Raw genomic sequence first — 20,835 nt, forward strand, 5'->3', positions numbered from 1 at the left:
CAGGACAGGCTGTCTGGGGACAGCAGAGACCAGGGACAGCTGAGTCCCGGTGAGACACAGCCACACGAGGCAGAGCTGCTGCCACAGCAGCCCCCAAGCTCCCAGCTCTGGTCCAGCCCCTGCAGAACCAGCTCGGGGGTTCAGGTGGAAATGGATTTTTCCCAGTGAAAGCTCCCCCAGCTGCTGCTGTCCTGCTCTCAGCAGATGCAGTGGGGAGAGGAAAGGAGCCCCCACACCAGCCCAGCTCCCTCCTTCCTGCTCCGAGGTGATGCTGGGGAACCAAACCTGTCTGAGCACACAATCAGAGCCCACGGGTGGTCTCTCCTTCCCCCTCCCCTCTGCCCTCTCGGCTCCCCACATCTCCCATAATCTCCCAAGGAGGATGTCAGGAAGGCAGAGCCCAGAGCTGACCCTCTGGCACCTGGCCCAGGACCAGAGCAGGGCACTGCTGCCACCTCATCCAGGGGACAGCATCGTCCCAGCCAGCTCCCCACCGTGCAGATCCTAAGGGTCGGGGCAGCACCAATTGACTCAGCATTCCCTAACGTGACTCTACACCCCAGAGGGAGCTCAGGATCTCTCTGGGGATGGGTTACCTGCCAGGTGAGCTGCTGCACCAGCTCTGAACATGAGAGATGCCAGGAAGAGAGGAAATCTCTGTCCCAGCCTCCTTGTCAGCCTTCCCACCAGACAGTTGTGGTCCCAGAGCACAATGCCAGGCAGACCCTTCCCCTCCATGGGATTTACTGAGCTGTCAGCAATCATCCAGGAAATCCCCCCAGCTCTGTGCAGGGGTCTGGGCTCCCCCACATCCCCTGGCCCATCCCAGTGTTTGTCCCCCCCCTGCTCCCCAGGCTGTGCCCCCATCCCTGAGCACATCCCCTCTCCCTGGGTTTGCCTCCTCCAGGAGTACTGACCAGTGAAATGAAAAAATAAATACTCCCTCTGTCCTGGTGGGCTCCAGGACCGACAGCCACGTTCAAACACACCCCAGCCAGTGAATTCCAGGGAATGGTGGCCACTTGGGCTGTGCCTGCTGCTCCACTCTCTCTTTTCCTGGGAATGAGCAGCCCCTGGAGCTGCACAGAGCAATAAAGGGGTGAGAGACCCCTGGCAGGGAGCTCGGGAGGGGCTCAGGCAGAGCAGAACCCCAGATCCCTCCCATGCAGAGCACCAGGACGAGCTCCAGACCCTCCTTCACAGGAGCCTTTGCTCCCAAAAATTAAAATCCCAGAGAGCTCCAGAAGCCTCCCCAGCCAGAGCCACACCGTCCTCTGATATGCATCTATTTAAAGTATATATTAAATCCCACGTCTGGAAAGACTCCCAGTACCCAACTTTAAACAAAATCCCTTCTTTGTTTGTTTGTTTTTTAATCAAGAAAAGGTATTTAATATTAAATAGAACATTTATTGCCTTGTAATTATTTTACTGTAGCCAGGTATTCTAGCACTGAATGGAAGATCTTTTTCCATCAATCTGCTGTATCCAAAGTTTTGTATAAAGTTGTAGAGGTCGATTTTTTTTTATTTTATATTCAGAAAATGTCTCTTTTTATAAGCATTATTTATTATACAATGTATATACTTGAGTTAACTAAGATTATATATTATATAAATATATATATTTGGAGAAAAATATATTTCAACTTCCATTTTTTGTGGTACATCATTAAAGAAAAGGTAAAAATTCAAAAATATGCACTTGCCAGCTTGTGTGGTTTGGCTCTGAGGGTCCTGCTGAACAGCTACAGAGCAGTGGGTCATGACCCAGCTGCTCATGGACAGGGACAGCCACAGGATTCAGGGAATCCCAGAATGGTTTAGGTTGGAAAGGGCCTTAAGGGTCACATAGTTCCAACTCCCTGGCATGGGCAGGGGTATCTGTTATAGGAATCAAGACAATGATGGCAAAAGGAAGAGATTTTACAGCTGAATGCTGAGATTTTGATTCAGGGAGTGCCAGGACACAGTGTGCACAACTGAGATTCAGCACAGAATCATGGAACCCTCAAGGTTGGAAAAAACCTTTCAGATCATTGAGTCCAACCATTCCCAGCACTGCTGAGGCCACCACTGACCCCTGTCCCCAAGTGCCACATCCACATGGCTTTTAAACCCCTCCAGGGATGGGGACTCCACCCTTGCCCTGGGCAGCCAGGGCTGCACAGCTGTTCACAAATAAACTTTCCCTGATATTCCATCTAAACCTCTCCTGGCCCAGCCTGGGGCTGTTCCCTCTGCTCCTGTCCCTGTTCCTGGGAGCAGAGCCTGACCCCTCCTGGCTGTCCCCTCCTGCCAGGGACTTGTGCAGAGCCAGAAGATGAAATAAAGAAAAGTATCAAAACAGGTTTCAGACTTTGTAGACTCCCCACATGTACTCACAGGCTGTCTCTGAATCACCTCCCAGTGCTTTGGACAGACCAAGGTCCAAATTTTCCCATATAAAAACATCTTCTCCTGTCCATGAATAATTCTGTGGGTGTTTCTGCAGCATCCTCCTTGCATTAGCAATGCTTTTAAGTGCACACGATTTTCCACTGCACTGCTCTCAAATGTACCTGTCTGAAGGGCAAAATAAATATAGAATCACTCAGTATTCTTGCCCTGATCCCCAAATTACACACAAAACTATCCCATGGATCCACATGGATGGACAGGGTGTCTGACATGTCCTACCTAACCAGAGAACCTGGCCCATGGAGGGTTCTGGACTCCCCAGCTCTGGGGGTGAAGCTTTCCCTGTCTGCCCACCTGCCCCAAACCTTCCCCCACCCCACACAGTGCCCCCAAAACCCTCAAATCTGCCCCAGCTCCATTTCAGGGACACACTTCTGCAAAGTTCAAGATGAAACAGGGTAAGGAAGGGGGTGAAGCATTTGGCCCTTACATCAAAAGCAATATTGTCTGTTTATTACAGATTTAAAGCCAATCTGCCAGAAGGAGCCATAGAGAACACACAGGTGCTGGGAAGGTGCTGCCCTTGTGCCACCTGCAGGAAACATCTCAGATGGAGATCCTGGAACAGAGGTTGGAGTGGGCCAGGTGTCACACCCAGCACTCCCTGGTTCTGCAGCCCTCCCCAGGTGTGGGATAACCCCACACACACAGACACACATGGGGCCTGCTCAGCACTGCAGGGCCCACACAGCTCCAGAATGGGCTGGAGCAGAGTCCTCTCATTAACTTCTGTAACAATTTAGGCTCTTCAGGCTGGGGTAAATTCAACCCCTCCACACTCAGGCACACACTGAGCAGCCCAGGAACAGCTCTGCTCCTCACACACACCAGCACCACACACAGATGGCACCCAGGTCATCACAAGGAGTTGTGCTTTTTATTGAATCCATTGAATGTGCAATTAAACCAGATATTTATTCATCAATATAGTTCTGGACACAGACACGATAAGGTTTACATCATTTACTCTGAAATATAAGTTACTGTGTGCTGCTGTCACTCAGACTGGCAGAGGGAAGGGAGGAACAAATAAATTCACAAGATCATACACAAAATGAGAGGGAACCACCACTGGGACTCACAACAGCATCACAACACAACAGCACTGCCAGAGGAGCAGAGTGGAGTGGCTGAAACACTCCAACTGCTGTGAGCACACTGAGGACAACAGGACCTCCACCTCGGCCTGGAAGGACGTGGGGCACCCTCCTTCCCTGGGAACTCCCCTCTGGATACCACTGCTAGCCCTTACAGTGGGTCTGGTCAAGTTTAGGAAGCTACACTGGCTAAGATCTGCTAAATGGCTTTGATTTCATGCCCCACCACACTGAGGTATGTTCCAGGAACCTTATGGAAGGACTGGAGCCCAGGGGGAGCAGCCTCAGACCGCCAGCGACAGCATCTCCCTGAGGCCACAGGACCAGGGAAGGAGTGCAGAGCAAGGTTTGATACATTCCTTTATTTCAGTGCAAAAACATGGCAATACACATCTCGTGCACCTGCAGAGCTTGGTCTCCTCTGTCTCTAAGGAGCAATCTCAACCTTTGGTAACATGGCAGGAGAAAGGGATAAAAATGAGCCTGGAGGATACCAAAGCTGCCAACTACAGGAACTCAGGAAGAGCTGGAGGTTGGAACTAGCATCCCTAAAATTGTTGTTGAATTAACAACAAGATTTGATGCCTTAAATACTGGATTTGGAAATTTCCTCTACTCTGATCAACACTTTCCTGCCCTCTTCCAGTCCCCAGTGCCACCAGCAGTGTCCCATCAGGCCCCAAAATACCTGGACATAAATAAAGTGGGTGCAGCATCCAGGCACTCCTGGAGCTGGACTCCATGGGCACTGTCTGTGGGGTGTGGGTCTGGCTCAGAGTTCAGTGAGGGGTGGGGTGACACCACAAGAAATCCTTCACCTGCCCAGGGTCAGACACAGCAGTGCTCTGACATCCCTCCAGCAGAGTGGAAGGTTTATTGGAAGCCAGGATCTCTTTCCTACTGCAGGAATGCTGGATTCAGGTGAGGGTCAGCCCCAAACCTCACAGGACATTCCCTGCTCACCCCAAAACACAGCCTGGCTGCACAGAGACAGAAGCACGGTGTTCTAGGAGACACTTCCACATGACATCAGAATATCAAAGACAAAGAATAAAGATACTGTATTGCACTACACATGCAGGTTCCACATGGGGCTCTGGGGATCAGGGGAGCATTTCACTTTGTCCAGTGTGTTGAGCACAGAAGAGTAAAGATCCCAGTGTTTGTTCTCCAGGTTGGTCACTTTTCCAGCTGTTGATCTTGCACTTTGGTCCACCTTCAGTCTAGGGTAGGGACTCTTGCAAAAGAAGCCAAATCCATCAGGAAAGCATCATGCACATGTATAAAGCATCAAGCACACACTGGAACCCACTCACATGTAGCCAGGATAGATAGTGGTGTGAGTTTCCCCAGCACAGGTACTGCCCTACATGTATTAGAAAGTCATTCTCTAGGAGATGCCACTGTCCCACTGGGCTCAACTAATCCCTGTGGCACCTATGGGGAAAGAGTAGGACATCCTTCTCTCAGACAGGAGACACAAGAAACCAGAATTCCAGATTTCAGATAAACAGCTGGATTTTAACTCAAGCAGAATCTCTTTTGATTTATTTTAGTTAAAGAAAGGTAAATTTTGGCCCAGTATCTCATGGACACTTTAAAAGTCAAGGGTAAATTCAGAAAAGCAGAGAATTCAGGCATGCAGGTTCCCAAACCTTCAGGACCTCCCCCCTCCCAAACTGCTCAAAGAACTGATCTGATACAGCTCTGACAATACAGAGGGGCCAACAATCAGAGCAGATATATCCCACTGCAGGTTCCCCTCAGAGCATCTCATTTCTCAGCAGAAAAGAGAATTTAAACACTGCTTTAAAATAAAAGTACTTACGTTCCTTCTTCTCTCAGGAGAGCCAAGAACTTTTTCACCCGATACTCAGGATCCATCTAAACACCAAACAAAACAGATCCCCATTAGTGCCAGGGAATCCTTCAAGCAGCCAAAAAGCAAATCACAGAATAAATGGAATGTCTTGGGTTGGACAGGACCCACAAGGATCATGGAGTCCAACCCCTGGCCCTGCACAGACACCTCAACAATCCCACCTTGTGCATCCCTGAGAGCTCCTGGAGCTCTGGCAGCCTCAGGGCTCTCTGGGGAGCCTGGGCAGTGCCAGCACCTTCTGTGGAAAGAACCTTTCCTGATCTCCAGCCATTCCCCAGGTCCTGTTCCTGACCACAGAGAGCAGAACTGGCCCCACAGAGGCTGCTGGAGCTGTGTTTGCTCTGCCTGAACACTGGCCTGAGCAGGGCCCAGCCTGGCTGTGCAGGAGTTCTGGAGCTGCCAGGGCAGGCACAGCTCTGCAGCACCAGAAAAGGTGACTGGCACAAGCTGTGAGTGCCCACAGGGCAGGAGATGGGAGCACACACAGGCACTGTTTCCATGGCACCTCACACCCACAGCCTGCTGCCAGTTCCAGCCAGCCCCACTCCAAGTCTGCTTCCATCCACCCCTTCCCAGAACTGGGGCAGCAAATTAAACAGGAGAAATGTTCCCAGTGCTCCTGTTCCCCCAGAGCTGCAGCAGCAGCAGGGCAGGGCAGGGCCAGCACAAACCTGAGCCAGATCCATCAAGCAGGAACAGCCCCCAGGGAGCAGCCCTGCCTCCCCCAGGACAGGGACAACAGGGATGGGGACAGGGACAGCAGGGAAGGACTGCTCAGGAGACAGCCAAGCTGCTGCTGGAGGACACCAGCTGAGCTGGATCAGGTCCCTGTGCTGGTGCACAGGATTGCTGATCCTCTCATGAAATTACTCCAGGGAAATCTTTCCTAGATTTGCACCAAAATACAGTGAGTGAGGATTATTAACAGTTGGAAATCAGTTGGTTCTCAGAATCTTGGTCTTGTATTCCAATAGTTCTTGTACCCTATAAACTCCAACTTGTGTTCCCTCTGCAAATTCCATCACTGACCTGTATCTTCAGCACACTGTGACAATACAGGGGATTGACTCTGGGAACACCCAGTACATGGAACTGTGAAGTCTCCTGGTGTGAGATTCCCAGCTCCATCACCCCCCTGGCAATGCACAGGCAAGCCTCTACTTAAAACATAAAACTGGCCCTCATCCTTGGAGTGGGGAAGCAGTGTCAGCCTGTGCCCTGGCCTCCCACCAGTGAGACCAAACGTGGGTGTGGAACTCCTCCATCACATCACATCACATCACATCACATCACATCACATCACATCACATCACATCACATCACATCCCATCAATCATCACATCATCACTTCCAGTTTACATCCCTAAAGGAAAATTTCTTCCCATCCCAGATGTGAAGAAGCCATCTATTTAAAATTCTGACTGCTGCAACAGAGGGCAACACAAATGCCCTCAAAAACAGCTCAGAAGAAAATAAATCCTAAACCAACAACAGCATCCCCAGCAATGTGGGGGAGAAAGAGTCAGCAAGAATTTCTCCTTTGTGCTAAGAAAAGCCTAAAAATGTAAAACTTCCCATGGCTGTGAGATAGGAGAGCAAGGCCAGTTCCTCAGTACCAGCTGCTGAGCTACTTTTAGATCAGAAAAATAAATTCACTGAAACAAGAAGATTTAGAGGAACTTACTGAGGCTCACTGAGCATTTAATTTAGGGTTTAAGCAGCAAAGAACACTGGCAATAGTCAGGGTCCAGGAGGAGAAGAAAGGTGAACCCCCCAGCAGAGTGTTTGGTTCTGTGGCAGCACCAAACAGGAGACCAGAGAGAGGCTGTCTGCAGGGTCCCTCCAGCCTAAACCTGCTCCACAACCTCTCCCAGTTGTCACCTGGCTACAAGGAAAAGCTCACCTGTGCCAGTCTCCCATTTCTGTGGGGGATGTGGCACTTGGGGACATGGTCAGTGGTGCCCCTGGCAGTGCTGAGGGAGCACCTGGGGGCTCTCCCCACCTCAGAGACTCTGTGCTTCTGTCAGAAAGGCTGAAGGCACCTGGCACAGGAGTATGTGAACCCAGAACTCTGATTTCATGGACATCCCCTTCCTCTGGGGGCATCCACAGGTTCAATCCACACCACCAGACCCAGCATGAGACCTCACCTGGCAAAGGGTCCCCAGTCCTGCCCATCCAAAGGGTGTCCATGGACCTGTGTCCATAACCTGCACAGGACCTGCACACACAGCACCTTGTCCTAAAGACCACAGCTGGCAGCTGAAAGGTCACAAAGACCCAGACTTGATCAAATTGCTTATTAAAAATGCAGGCACAAACCCCAGAGGCTGCTCTGCCTGGGAAGGAGCAGAAGAGGGGTCAGTGGAGCACAGAGGAAGCAGGTTCAGGACTCTGGACACACCCTCTGGTTCTCTGTGAAACAGGAATTGCTGCTGCCAAACTGGGGGGAAGATTTTCTGGAACAGCAGCGTGGGACTGACCCTGTGACAGAGCTCACAGAGGTGACAAGAACTTGGATGTTCATTCCTGGGTACTGCAGCATCCCCAGGACATCCAGGACCCCTCAAGAAACAAAGGAACTGAAGGGAGGCTGTTAATCTCCAGTCCAGAGAAGGAGATCCTCCACCAAGGTGTGACAAGCCCCCAGAGCTCCTGAAAACCTGCCATGAACCCCAAAGCCTCAGCATGTCCAGGTACAGAGTTTGGTTTAAAATACAGCAGGTAATATCATATGGTGATCTTTCAAAGTAAGTTCCCATAAAAGTTAAGATACATTAAAGACAAGCAGCTCAGATTAAGTTTTGTTTATGCTGATTAAGCTTTATTTACACCAAACACACATTACCAAACCAGGAAACCCTGGAGGTGCCAGAAGGGGCTTTCTGGAACATTGCCTGACTCATCCAGGCTCAGGAGAGAGACCTTGGCTTTGGGAGTGCTGCCAGCAAGGTCTGAGAGCAACACAGGCAGGGAGAGGAAGCAGGAGGAAGCAGCCCCCAGCCATGGAGAGAGTATCCAGCAGTACCCAGGGCAGGGTGCAGCCAGTGTGGGACCCAAGAGCACTGGAGGTGGCCCTGTACTGCAGCCAAGGCACTGCAAACACTTGTGGATTCACATGGCAAATTCTGAGTGCATCCAGGGATCAAAGGCTTCATTTGAACAAGAAGAGAATCATTCCAGAATACTCAGTGTACACAAATAATTAAAGTATGTGACACAAAACACAAGCAACTGGACATTAAAGAAAGCCAAGAAAAGCAATAACAGAGTTTGGGGAAATTAGGCTGCCAGAAAGTGTGGGGTTACACAGCTCATAAACAAGGTGACAATTCACCCAGGACACCTGAGCAGTTCAGTTATCCCAAGAAAGGATTTTGATATTGAGGGTCTGGTTCAGTGTGACTTTGGTTTGAAACACACTGGAAGTCATTTGACCAGTTCAGGAATCCCTGCTGAGAGCAGAGAGTGGGGTCACTGCTTTAACAAAACAAAATCCACCATTATATTCAGAGGAAGACATTATGGGCACATTTTTTATAAAGAATTCAGTCACTTGGCATCAATCAGTTGAGTTCTGAGAAATTTCATCCATCATTTGGAATTCTTAAGTGATTTCAGACTGAAATCTTCTAAAAAGCTGTGGTACAACTCAGTGAAAACAATATCCAGTGCTGGACCTCTTATCTGGTGCAATTGTGCTTTCGTGTAAGAGCCTGGCAGATCCCAGCTCACTGTGGGTTCCAGTGCCCTCAGATCCCAGCTCACTGTGGGTTCCAGTGCCCTCAGATCCCAGCTCACTGTGGGTTCCAGTGCCCTCAGATCCCAGCTCTGTTCCCTGAGAGCCTGCACTGCTCTCCTGTATTTATAGCAGTTCAACAGATGGAGTCATGGAAACACCTCAGACCTTTTGGAACAGAGCTGGTTCATATTTAGCTGCCATATGCTGTTACCTCTGCTATTACACAACCACCTGAATGCAGAACCTCTGCACAGGGACACCCTCAGTGGCTCCAGGGACAGTGGCAGCAGTCCATGTTTGATGTTCAGTGTGTGTGAGAAAGGGCACAGCCCCAGCCTGGCTGGTCCTGGACTCACCTACACAACAATGACCTGCTGAAAGTAATTAACACCCAAGGGCACTTTGCACAGCCTCGGGCAGAGTGAGGACTCTGTGTCAACAGTGTCACTGCTCACAGAATCATGGAACATCCTCAGTGGGAAAGGACCCTCAGGGATTATCCAGCCCAGCCCCTGCCCTGCACAGACACCCAACAATCCCAGCCTGTTCATCCCTGGAGCTCTGTCCAAAGGCTCCTGGAGCTCCCTCGGGCTGGGACCATTCCCTGGGGAGCCTGGGCAGTGCCAGCACCTCTGGGGGAAGAACCTTGCCCTGAGATCCAACCTAAACCCCCCTGGCCCAGCTCCAGCCATTCCCTGGGTCCTGTCCCTGTCCCAGAGATTGGAGCTGCCCCTGGGGAGGAGCTGCAGCCCCAGTGAGCTCTGCCCTCAGCCCCCCCTGCTCCAGATGAACAAGTGACCTCAGCTGCTCCTCCTATGGCTTCACCTCTACACCCTTCACCATCTTCAGGTCCCTCCTTTGGGCACTCTCAAATCCCCTTCTATCTCTATGATGTTGTGGTGCCCAGAACTGCACCCCAGGAGCAGAACAGGCACAAGGGCCATGCTGAGAACAGGGCTGGGGTCAGCATTCCCACCCATCTCCCAACTGCCTGTGATTCACAGAACCTCCACCTTCAGCTCTGCAAACAGCCAGCACTTGAGGAGAAAGCAGCACAAGAACATGGCCTGTGTCAGGAATAGGGACCCACTGTCAGGGCTCAGGGAATGTGAGCCCGGCAGTCCCCGAAGGCCAGCAGCCCTTAAATACATTTAATACATGCAAGCAATGACTTACTGACTTGCCTGTAGGTATGGAATTAAAAGCCAAGGAAGAAGAGGAAAAAGTAATCTAGATAAATGACTTTATTCCCTGAGGTGACATCCAGTCAGAGCATATCCTTAGCACTGAGCAAGTTTTAACAGAATTGTGAGGAGTGAACAGAGGGGTACACGACTCGTCTGCTCTGAACTACAAGTCTCTTCACTTCTGTCCTGCCTCTGCAAGGAAGATCTGAGGACAGTTCACTCAGCTGCACTAAATCCATTTGATGTGAGCAGAGGGGGGGCTGGGGGAGCACTGGGATGTCAGGGGAGGATTAGGGCTGCACCCTCAGCCCGTGTCAGCATGAGCACGAGCTTGCTTGGCTGGCTCCAGGCATGGGTGCTGCTGCGGGGGAGGGCTCAGAGCTGCATAGTTCTACCCTCTGCAATTATTTTCTTTAAAGTGCTGAAAGTGGAAAATAAAGAGAAGAGCAGCTGAACAGCCTGACAGATTTATCTTCTTCAGGGAAAGAGCACATACACCTGCACAGGCACCTTCTTCTTTAAAAAAAAACCTGAGGTGATTGCTATCTGCAATCTTAACATGCTGGGTGGAGAGAAGAAATTCCATGAAAGGTGAGTTAATCCAACCCCTCCCGTAGCCAGATGCTCTGAAGTGCAGCTCTGAACAGCCCATGGGCATGGGGGGATTTAAAGATCTCTGTGGACCAAGATGTGGTGATTTCTTTGTTTTGAAAACTTCCCCTCACTGCAGCTCTTTTCCCAATTAAACCAATGCAAAGGCTCCCACCAACAGCAGGGGTCTGCAGAGAAGGAAACCTCCAGGACTGCTCTAGGACCCCAGTCCTTCCTCCCCAGAACCATTCCTACCTGTAAGGACATTTCTATCAGCATCAGCAGCTTCTTGATCCCAATCCAGACAGGTTTCCCTTTGACGTTCTGTGCAATCGTGCTGCGCTCCTTGTCTTTGAAGTTACCCAGGAGCTGGGGGGGAAATCATTTTAAAAAATCAACAACAGGAGACTGAGAGTAGGAATAATGGTACCTACCTTGGGAGAAAGGGAATGGAAGCTAGAACCATTTACCAGCTGAGAAGGAAAATTTGTTGCAATGTATCTTAGACAAGGCAACACACGAACAAAAACATTCTTAAATTCCCTAATGTTTTCTTCCCTAATATCCCTTATCCAACAGTTAGTGCTGTGCTTTAATGCTGCACTCCAGGTCCTCTCCAGATCAGGGTGTACAAGGAAACAATGGGTCAAACCACAGGAAGTCCCCACACCTGCTGCAGAAGTGTCTGTGTCTCTCAGGCTTTGGTGACACCACCACGGGGACAAGTTTGCCAATGGCACCCAAGATTTGCCTGTTCAGTTTATTTTAACAGCCTTCAGTACTCACTACAACTCCCACTAGGGCACAAAATAAGGAGACACTGAAGGCAGGAATTTATAAGGAACTTTTCATTCCTCAGCACTAAACACCAGCAGTTGATGCTGTTCCAATTCAGCAGAGCTCAGCACCCTCCGGGCACACTCAGTTTAAGTGTCCCAATTATATTCATTACCCACTTCCATGCCCTTGCAATGTTTCAGTCCAGACCACAAACCTTTCCCCAGACCTACTGTTCTCTAATTTTGCCTTAATTTAATTCATGAAAAAGCAAACTGAAAAGCCTCAGAACTGCTATGTTATGACATAATGTCAAGTGGGATGGTGTTGCCAGACACAGCTACTGCAAAATCCCTCATTTCCAGCAAATTTTGAGTCTTTTGTCATCCTTCAACTTTTCCTCACCTCTAAAGCCTCCATGAGCTGCTCCCCTGTGGCAATGTTGGGCACATGGATGGTGGTGCTGAAGGCATTCAGCATCTCCATCTCCTGCAGGACGTCCTTGCGGCTCGTGGTGCCGATGATCAGGAGCTTGCGGCCCTGTCCAGGCAAGGGAGCGAGAGTCAGGGAAGGAAAAACTGCAGAGAACCAGCCTAGGGAAGGTTCAGCTAACTACAAATGATAAATAGGAAATAGCCATTTAAAAACCCACTTCAAACAAAATTAATAGGATTAAATCTGTCAGTAATTGAAGTTGCCAACAGCAGCCACAGGAGACCGGGATCAGCTCTCGGAGCAATGCCACCAACAGGGTCCAAGAATTGTGGTTCACAAAGCCCCACCACACTCCCAGCTCCTTCTGAACCCATCATTATAAATAGCTGGATCCTCATTAAATTTAAAAGCCTGAGCAAACTCCCACTCCCAAAAGCTGAATTACAAATGACTTCTCGAGGGAACAGCCTGTCTTTAGGAATCTGTGGGTACAGTGAATTCCCTGCTCCTGCACAGGCAGTTCCAGTGGATTTCCAGCTCAGGCTTTTGAGCAGAGGCTGCTGTGAGTCCCCTGAGTTCCCCCTGCCACTGTACAGGACAGTCCCACTCCAGCAGCCTCCAATTCCCAATCCAGAGTGCACAGAGCAACCCTGATCCAGCCCAGGCAATAACAGGGTTTATGAATAACAGAGCAAGTTGTGGAAAACATCAGCTGCAAATGCAGATCCACTGCTGTTTGTTGACCTTGCACAGCCCTTTCCACTGCTATTTGAATTTCCCTGTGCAGGGTTTGGACACTGATCAGTACTGGCTGATGGAAGGAGCTGCTGGGACTGTCAGGAAGGACCATCAGTCCCTTTTCTGTCCCAGTTCACAGGGAGCCCATGGGCTGGGAGGGGCCTGGCTGGCCCAGGAGGTCCTTTGACAAGTCTTTTATTTACTGTACAAGAAGTGTGGCTGAGGCTCCAAGAGTGAAGGGAATGTCCAGTGCCCACCCAGAGGTGCTGGCACTGCCCAGGCTCCCCAGGGAATGGTCCTGAGGCTGCCAGAGCTCCAGGAGAGCTTGGACAGAGCTCCAGGGATGAACAGGCTGGATTTTGGGGTGTCTGTGCAAGGCCAGGAGCTGGATTTGAGGATCCTTGGGAGTCCCTTCCCACTCAGAATATTCTGTGCTTCTGTTCAAGTTCTATATTTCAACTTCATGACGCAGAACTTCATCATTTTAAAAACAAAACAAAACCCTGAAAACTACTCCCAGAACAAATCCTGTAACTGCTTTGCATTCCCTTGACAGAGGATGAAAAGCTATTTAAAGACATCTTTGATGCACAGTGCATCTTCACAGGGTGTGTTCTTCCCCTGCACTCACTGAGCAGATTCTGCTCCTGCCCCAGGTGTTGGACACTGAGAAAGATCCTGAACTGGGAATAAACTCAGGTGTTCACTCCAAGTTTGGTTTTAGTCCAAGAGAGCAAAAAGCAGGAACATCTGTCAGGTCCCAGGTCACCAGTGTCACACAGGGCTCTGCTGGGGACACTGTGCTGCCCCTCCTGTGTGAATCCCCATTCTCAGGGGGCACCACAGCACCACTCAGCCACCTCTTTGGAAAAGGGAAAATGGGGAAAAACAGCCAATTCCTGAACTGAAAATGCTGGTGTAGAACTGCAGTGGAAGCAGTTAAAGTGATGTTTTAGGGCTGAGGGTCCAACACTGCCTGCAGGTCACCTGGGGAAGGGCACAGTGTCCTCAGGAAGCAGCAGCACAGCCATTCCAAGGTATTTCTGCCCCATTCCACAGGTGCTGCTCCCACCACATCCTCCACAGCTTTACAACTGCACAGGATTCATTTCCTTTTTGATGGTCCAGCAAGGCCAGGAGAATATTACAGCACTTTACAAGTTTGAGCCAAATCAGGAAGATCTGGCTGGCAAAGATGAAAACCCAACACACCCAGTGGAGAGAAGGTGAATGGAGTTTGATCCTCACTCCCACAGGAACTCAGGAAGCCCCATCTGGTGCCCATTTCCATGGAACCATGGAATGGTTTGGGTTGGAAGGGACCCTAAAACCATCTTGTTCCCCATGGACAGGGACACCCAGAGATTTCCAGCTAAAGCACTGCACAGACCAAGAGGATTAAGTGATGCTCAGCAGCAGAAAAGCTTTCTGCCTGCACAAAGACACAATTCCAGCAGCTTTCCACTATGGAAAGGGTTGGTAAAACAGGGTGTAAACACTGGCCTGGAAGCTGTGTGAGATGAGTCTCCAGAACACCTGAACCATGCCCTGCTCCTGAGCCCATGTGGCACAAACTGAGACATTTTCTCCTGAGGACAGGGCTCAGAGGTGCCTTCAGCCTGCTGAGATGCCCCTGGCAGGGCAGCAGAATGCTCCAGGAGCACTCAGGGATTATCAGCAGAACTGACTGGGAACATTTCATCTCAGCTCTGCCTTTGCTTTCATTTGCTCTGCATTTCCTCACCACCCTGTCCTCAGGGAGCTCTGGTTCCTCCCATGGTGCTGATGCTGCAGACCCTGTAACTCAGCAAAGGGCACAACCCTGCAAGGAGAATTCCTGCTCCCTTAGCCAAGGAACAACCAGCCAGACCCACACCAGACACCCCAAACAGTTTCACTGCTACACACCTGAGGTACCAGGGCACAGAGGAAGCCAAGGACAGACTCCTGACCAGAACTGAGACCTCCAAAACACAGAACAACCCCTCCTGAAAGTGCTCTACCACCCAGACCCACCTGCTTCACAAGTGTTCTCCTAAAAACTTGCTTATTACTGTATGGAACTCTCAAAATCCTGAACAGCTTGGGCAAGGGGCTGTGTTAATAACAGTTTCCCATGAACTATGAGCATTTTAGAAGGAAAAAACTGCTCAGCTGCACCCAGGCAGTGTCTGTTCCCCAAATATAGCTCCCAGCATGTGTGCAGTGCCTGGCACACTGATCAGGCATCAATCAAGGGGATAACTACCTCAGAGTGACTGCCTGAGGCATGCTGCCCTCATATATTAATGAACTCTGTGCCTGATTACAATAAAAATGGAATTTAGCTTGGAGTTTCATCAGGAAAGGACACAGGCAGCACAGGAATGTCACCAGTGAGGGAAGTTTCACCTCCTGGTACTTCAGGTGTCCATGACTGATCTCATTCTTGGCCTTTCCTTCTCAGCTGCTGGAGCCCAGATGACACATTCCTCCTCCCAGGAAAGCTGCCCACGCTCTGGACTCATCCAGCAAACATTCCCTAAAGGACCAGCCCTGCCAGTGCCACACTGAGTCAGCTGGACCAAGCCCATCAGGGCAGTGGGCGATTGCTGCACACACACAGAGGTCTCTAAAGCCCTGTGACCACTGAGGAAAACCACTGGCATCGCTCCCTGTGGGAATTCTGTGGGAACACCAGCCTAATCTCACTCTGAGTGTGACCAGGGGGACAGATTTAGGATGGGAAAAGAGCAAAACAGGGTCATCATTCTGCCATGTGAATCCAGGAGTTGTTCCTATTTCAAATAGAAATTCAAATCCATCATTTCCGAGCTGGGGGTGTTCACCTGGAGAAGGGAAGGGAATGGGGACACCTTAGAGCCCCTTCCAGTGCCTAAAGGGGATCCAGGAGAGCTGGGGAGGGACTTGGGACAAGGGGGAATGGATTCACACTGGCAGAGGGCAGGGTTAGATGGGACATTGGGATGGAATTCCTCCCTGTGAGGATGGAATCATCAGGCAGAGCTTGCCCAGAGCAGCTGGGGCTGCCCCTGGATCCCTGGAAGTGCCCAAGGCCAGTTTGGACAGGGCTTGGAGCAGCCTGGGACAGTGGAAGGTGTCCCTGCCATGGCAGGGGTGGCACTGGATGAGCTTGAAGGTCCCTCCCAACCCAAACCATTCCATGTTTCTATGATTCTGTTTAGTTGGAGAAGTCACAGAAAGCACCAGGGACTGTCAGAAATAGGGAATAACTTCCCTAAATAGACCCTTGGTAAAAACAGAGAGGTTTATAAAATCATAGGTGGTGTAGAGGAGATGAGGGAGAGACTGCTGCTCGTCACTACAGAAACCAGGGAGCACAAGAAGGAATTATCAAACATCAGATAAACTGAACTAAAGGGTGTTTGCTCTCACCAACAGCTCAGCTGGACTCAGGCAAGCACAGTGCTAAGAATGGAAAGGCTTAACAAGGTTGAAAAGCACCAGGATGAGTTCCCAAAGGGCAGGTCCATGAGCAATTTTTAGATATCTCTGTTAAATATTCCCAGGTCCCTGAACCACTGACGTGTTTGGGAGCTCCACAGAACAGATGGCTACTCCGCAAAAGTACTTCAAATTTTTAACAGCTCCACCCAAAAGATCCTGATTTTTCCCTGCTTTCCTCAGAAGCAGCCATGCCTTCAGCTCCCTGCCTTTAAACCTGACCCCTGGAAAGCAGCCACAGTGACCCTCCAGCACTGACAGGGCAGGAGCCCCTCCAGCTCCTCAAACTTTCAGGCAGCTCAACAAACAAGTGAGAACCCCAGGACAGCACTGTTTGCTCCAGGAATTATGGAGGCAGCAGGAAAAGCCATCAAACTGGAAAAGCTGCCCTCAGCCAGCTCCTCTGCACTGACACACAACATGGGAGAAACTGGGATTTACTCTTTTTACAGGATCCCAGAATGGCTCAGGCTGGAAGGGGCCACTCCCTGCTCCAGCAGGGCCATCCCAGAGCACACTGAAGTGCTCTGAAATGGTACTGCTGAAGTGGTCCCAGTTTCAAAAAAAATCACTTTTTTCACCCTTAATTTCTACAGCAGCCATGGTGAAGGCAATGTGCCACGTGTTCAGCCCACAGAAAATCAGGATTCAAACCAAACTTCCAAAAATCAGACATAACATGTAAGTAAATTACCAAGGAAGGAGGAGGAGCTTAAGATGATTTAGTGTCAGATTCACAACCAGGACAGTTCCAGCCCAGTTCTTTCATCACCAGATATCAGACACAGGCACAGCCTTAGACCTGGATTCATCCTGTCCTTTTTTAGTCAAAGTGCCCCAGTTTGGAGCCCAAGAGCCCTCTGTGCTGACAGGGGGACAGGACAGGGGTGTGTGTCCTGCATTCCTGCCTTCCAAAAGAGCTGACCCCTCTGGTACAGGGATTTTACCTGGCTGAAGGATGTCCTCATGCACAGAACTGTGGGACTTGAAGCCACCTGAACCAACTGAATTTTCCAGAATGGATTCTTTTACCACAGCAGCCACTTCCCAACAGACACCACATCTCTGCCCCAGGGAGTTAGAACATGACACAATTACAGACTCTGCTGTGAGCAGCTGGAGCTTCAACACGTCCATGGAGTCTCCAACCACAGAATTTCAGCAAATCCAGCCAGCCCCAGGCAAGGGGAGCCTGAGTTGTGCTGGAACCAGGCACTGGTGACACTGAGGTGCCTCTGTCACCCACCAGATGCTCAGGACACCTTTATCCTTGTGTTTGGGGTCTTGGGAATTCCTCACATGCCAAGGAAGAAACATAATTCCCCAGGTTTGTGCACATACAGGCACTGGTGACTGGAATTGCTTCCAATTCACACCAAGTGATGTGGAATCAGGAATGCATCTGGGATTACATCAAACATTATTATTCCCTGAAACTTTCATCAATTGGCAAAAGCCTCCAGTGTCCCAGTGAGAAAAGGGGCTGGGGGCTTTGGGAGCAGTGGAAGGGCAGCACCAGAAGAGGCTGTCCTTTGGAGGGAAGGGGCTGGGGGCTCTGGGAACAGTGAAAGAACATCCCCAGGAGTGGGTCTCCCTTCATGAAGAAGGGCTGGGGGCTCTGGGAGCAATGGAAGGACATCCCCAGACACGAATCTCACTTTGCAAGTGGGGCTGGGGGCTCTGGGGGCAGTGCCAGGGCAGCCCCAGGATGTCCCTTGGATGTCACCTTGCCCAGGCAGACATTCCCTGACCCTGCCCAGCCCGGCTCCGCTGGGGATGCCCAGGGTCCATCCTGCCCAGGCCGATTGTTGGGAAGCAGCAGGGAGGCACATGTGAACCTGGTGGGGCTGGGGAGCGCCTCCAGGCCTGTGTGACTCTCATGTAGATGAAGCAGCCCCGGCTTTGGGAGCTGCTGCTGCTCAGTTCTCAGGAAAGTCCTTTTCTCCTGCTCGGCTCCCTGCTGAGACAGCCCTTTTCAGCCTTTCCATCCCCCAGTCCCTGCTCCTGCACAACACAGGCAAACTTGATTGAATTAAAGACCCAAGAGAACATGGTTTATTTTCTTCTCTTCAAGGCATTTCAGAAAAGATTTTTAATTGGTTTAAAAAAAAGATGCTGAACAAAATGCAATGGTTTTCAGGCCTCTTGAAGCAGCAGTAACAGATAGCACTATTTAACACTGCTGAGTGGAACCACAAGCAGGAGCTGTGACTGGCAATTTAAAGCAAGCTCAGAGAGGTTTCTAGTTTATTTAAAGTCTAAAGTGTTTACTCTCAAAAGAAAACCAGAACCTTCAAGTGTTTGCCCTTCCCACAGCACGTTCCAATAATCCAGCCTCCCTCAGAAGAGCAGAGCCTGGGAGGCAGCTTTCCTACACCAATTCAGCAGAGACACGCACCTCGATGCATAATTAATAACATTTCATCCCAGAAACGCTTCTCTTCCTCACAGAGCCTCCAGTGATTGCAGGGAGCTGCTTGCACATCAAGAATATCCCTGCAAGTGATGTGACACCCCAGTGAATTCATAATCTGGGCCACAGCAGTGGGAGCGGCCGCGCTGCATCCGCCGTGCCAGGACACAGGGAACGGCTTCCCACTGCCAGAGGGCAGGAATAGAGGGATATTGGAAGGAAATTCTTCCTTGTGATGATAGGGAGGCCCTGGAATGGAGCTCTCAGCAGCTGTGGCTGTCCCTGGATCCCTGAAGTGTCCAGTCTGGACAGGGTTTGGAGCAGCCTGGGGCATGGAAGGTGTCCCTTCTTCAAGGAATGAGATGGGCTGTGAGGTCCCTCCCAAGCCAAGCCATTCCATTATTCCTCAAAATCAGCCCATTATTTCAGGCCCCCTCCATGAGAGAAACACTGAAGCAAAGGGAACAGGTATTGTCTCCACAGCATCCTGCTGAGAATTTCCCTCAGCACAGGGATGTCCCAGGACATCCCATTTTTCCAAGGAATGATGCTAAAACCCAGTCCCACAGAAATCCACGGTGCTTTGACCCCATGCAGGTCAGTACCACTGATGCTGCTCATGCACTCAGAGCCTGTATCTGCATCTCAAATTACAGCAGCCCCTGAGATCAGCCATTCCTTCCAAAGAAACTGCTCCTCGAGGGAACTTGTAATCTCAGAGGGGACTTGGAAGGTGTTGATCAACCCTCAGGTTTATCCCCATCATGGGTTCTTCACTTGAGTTCAAAACCCCCAAAGAGTCTCTGTACCCAAATCCAAGCTTTTTTACAATAAACTGTCACAGCAGAAAAGGCCTTTTCCTTCACAGCTCTGTTTCTTACACACAGCTTTGTGTTTTTAAACACCCAAGATCCCCACGTGCCATGGCTATCCTAGGGAACTCACTACAAACACACCAGGAAGAATCCTGTCCCCAGAACTGCCAGAGCAGGGCAGCCCAAAGGGCCCAGCTCACCCCATGTCCTGATTCCCACAAAACCAACACTGGACACTTAGGAAAAAAAAAAAGGTAAAAAATCCCACATGATCAATCAACCAGTGACATTTCCTCAGCAAACTCACTCTCTACCCTCCAACAATTTATGGCTTAAGTCACCATAATATTGGCTGTCAAGGCAGAGTCTCCCAGCCCCCAGGGCACTTCAAACCCTGCTGAGCACAAATCTCTGCAACAACTTGCAAATATCTGTGAGCTCCAGCCTGTCCTGCTCCTGGGAGCCCCAGGTGCCACCCAAAGGGCAGCAGCACACACTCAAAATGCAATAGGCAAATGGACAATTTAATACTTTAAGTTCTTTTGAAAAATTTACCAAATCAAGTTCGATTTTCCCTATTGGTTTATGGGAATAGCCACGTCCTGGCACTGTGGAACAGCCTGCAAGATTGCAGGAGATGATGTGACCAGGAATGGCTGTGCTGCTCCACACAGGCAGCTGCTCTGTTCCAAGCATGTGATAAAACTTGGATGCTGTTGTGTTACAGATTTCACGTGGCCTAGAAAGCTCACTGGGAAAATCTTTGTTCTCCCAGGCTGACAGTCACACGGGGAACTCGGGGCCTGTGGCATTACAATTTAGTTCAAAGTCCTGGATTTGAAAGGTCTTTTCACCAAACTCTTTAATGAAACCAACACTCATGCACACACTCCTGTGCCAGGATATTAAACATGACAAAAAGCTGACTTCACCCAGACTCTGCTTCTCTGCTTTTTCCTGTCACCAACTTTCAAGGTGTTCCTGTTATGATGTTATTTATTCATGCAGATACTCTCACACACAGAGCAGAAAGGCAGTGAAGGACAGGAAAATGGCAAACAAGAAAGGAGTCCCTGCCTGTCTGTCTCACCCAGCACGAGCTGCAGAACCCTCAGCACTTGTGATGTTCTTAAATCTCATCGAGCCACAAAGTGCAAACAGACAGGATCAGCACGAGAGACAAGATCTTAAGCTTCCCTCAGTCATTGTAATTAACACCTCATCATTTCAAGTT

The 20,835-nt window shown here is 50.1% G+C and overlaps 1 protein-coding gene across 2 annotated transcripts in view; it reads right to left on the reverse strand.

Annotated features, from left to right (window-relative positions):
- Positions 1 to 3,314: 3,314 nt before the first annotated feature.
- The window catches only part of NSF (N-ethylmaleimide sensitive factor, vesicle fusing ATPase), a 73,695-nt gene continuing 56,174 nt past the window's right edge, over positions 3,315 to 20,835 (reverse strand). The window contains exons 18-21 of one of the 2 annotated variants that reach the window (XM_015651189.1): positions 12,141 to 12,275; positions 11,214 to 11,327; positions 5,385 to 5,440; positions 3,315 to 4,793 (exon numbers count right to left, since the gene is read on the reverse strand). In XM_015651189.1, the coding sequence (XP_015506675.1) occupies positions 4,775 to 4,793; positions 5,385 to 5,440; positions 11,214 to 11,327; positions 12,141 to 12,275 (324 nt within the window). In that variant the 3' untranslated portion in view covers positions 3,315 to 4,774. Of the gene's footprint in view, positions 4,994 to 5,384; positions 5,441 to 11,213; positions 11,328 to 12,140; positions 12,276 to 20,835 lie in introns of both variants that reach the window. The other variant, XM_015651190.1, reaches the window with a different exon arrangement.

Source organism: Parus major, chromosome 27 (assembly GCF_001522545.3).
Source record: "Parus major isolate Abel chromosome 27, Parus_major1.1, whole genome shotgun sequence".
NCBI classification, from domain to species: domain Eukaryota; kingdom Metazoa; phylum Chordata; class Aves; order Passeriformes; family Paridae; genus Parus; species Parus major.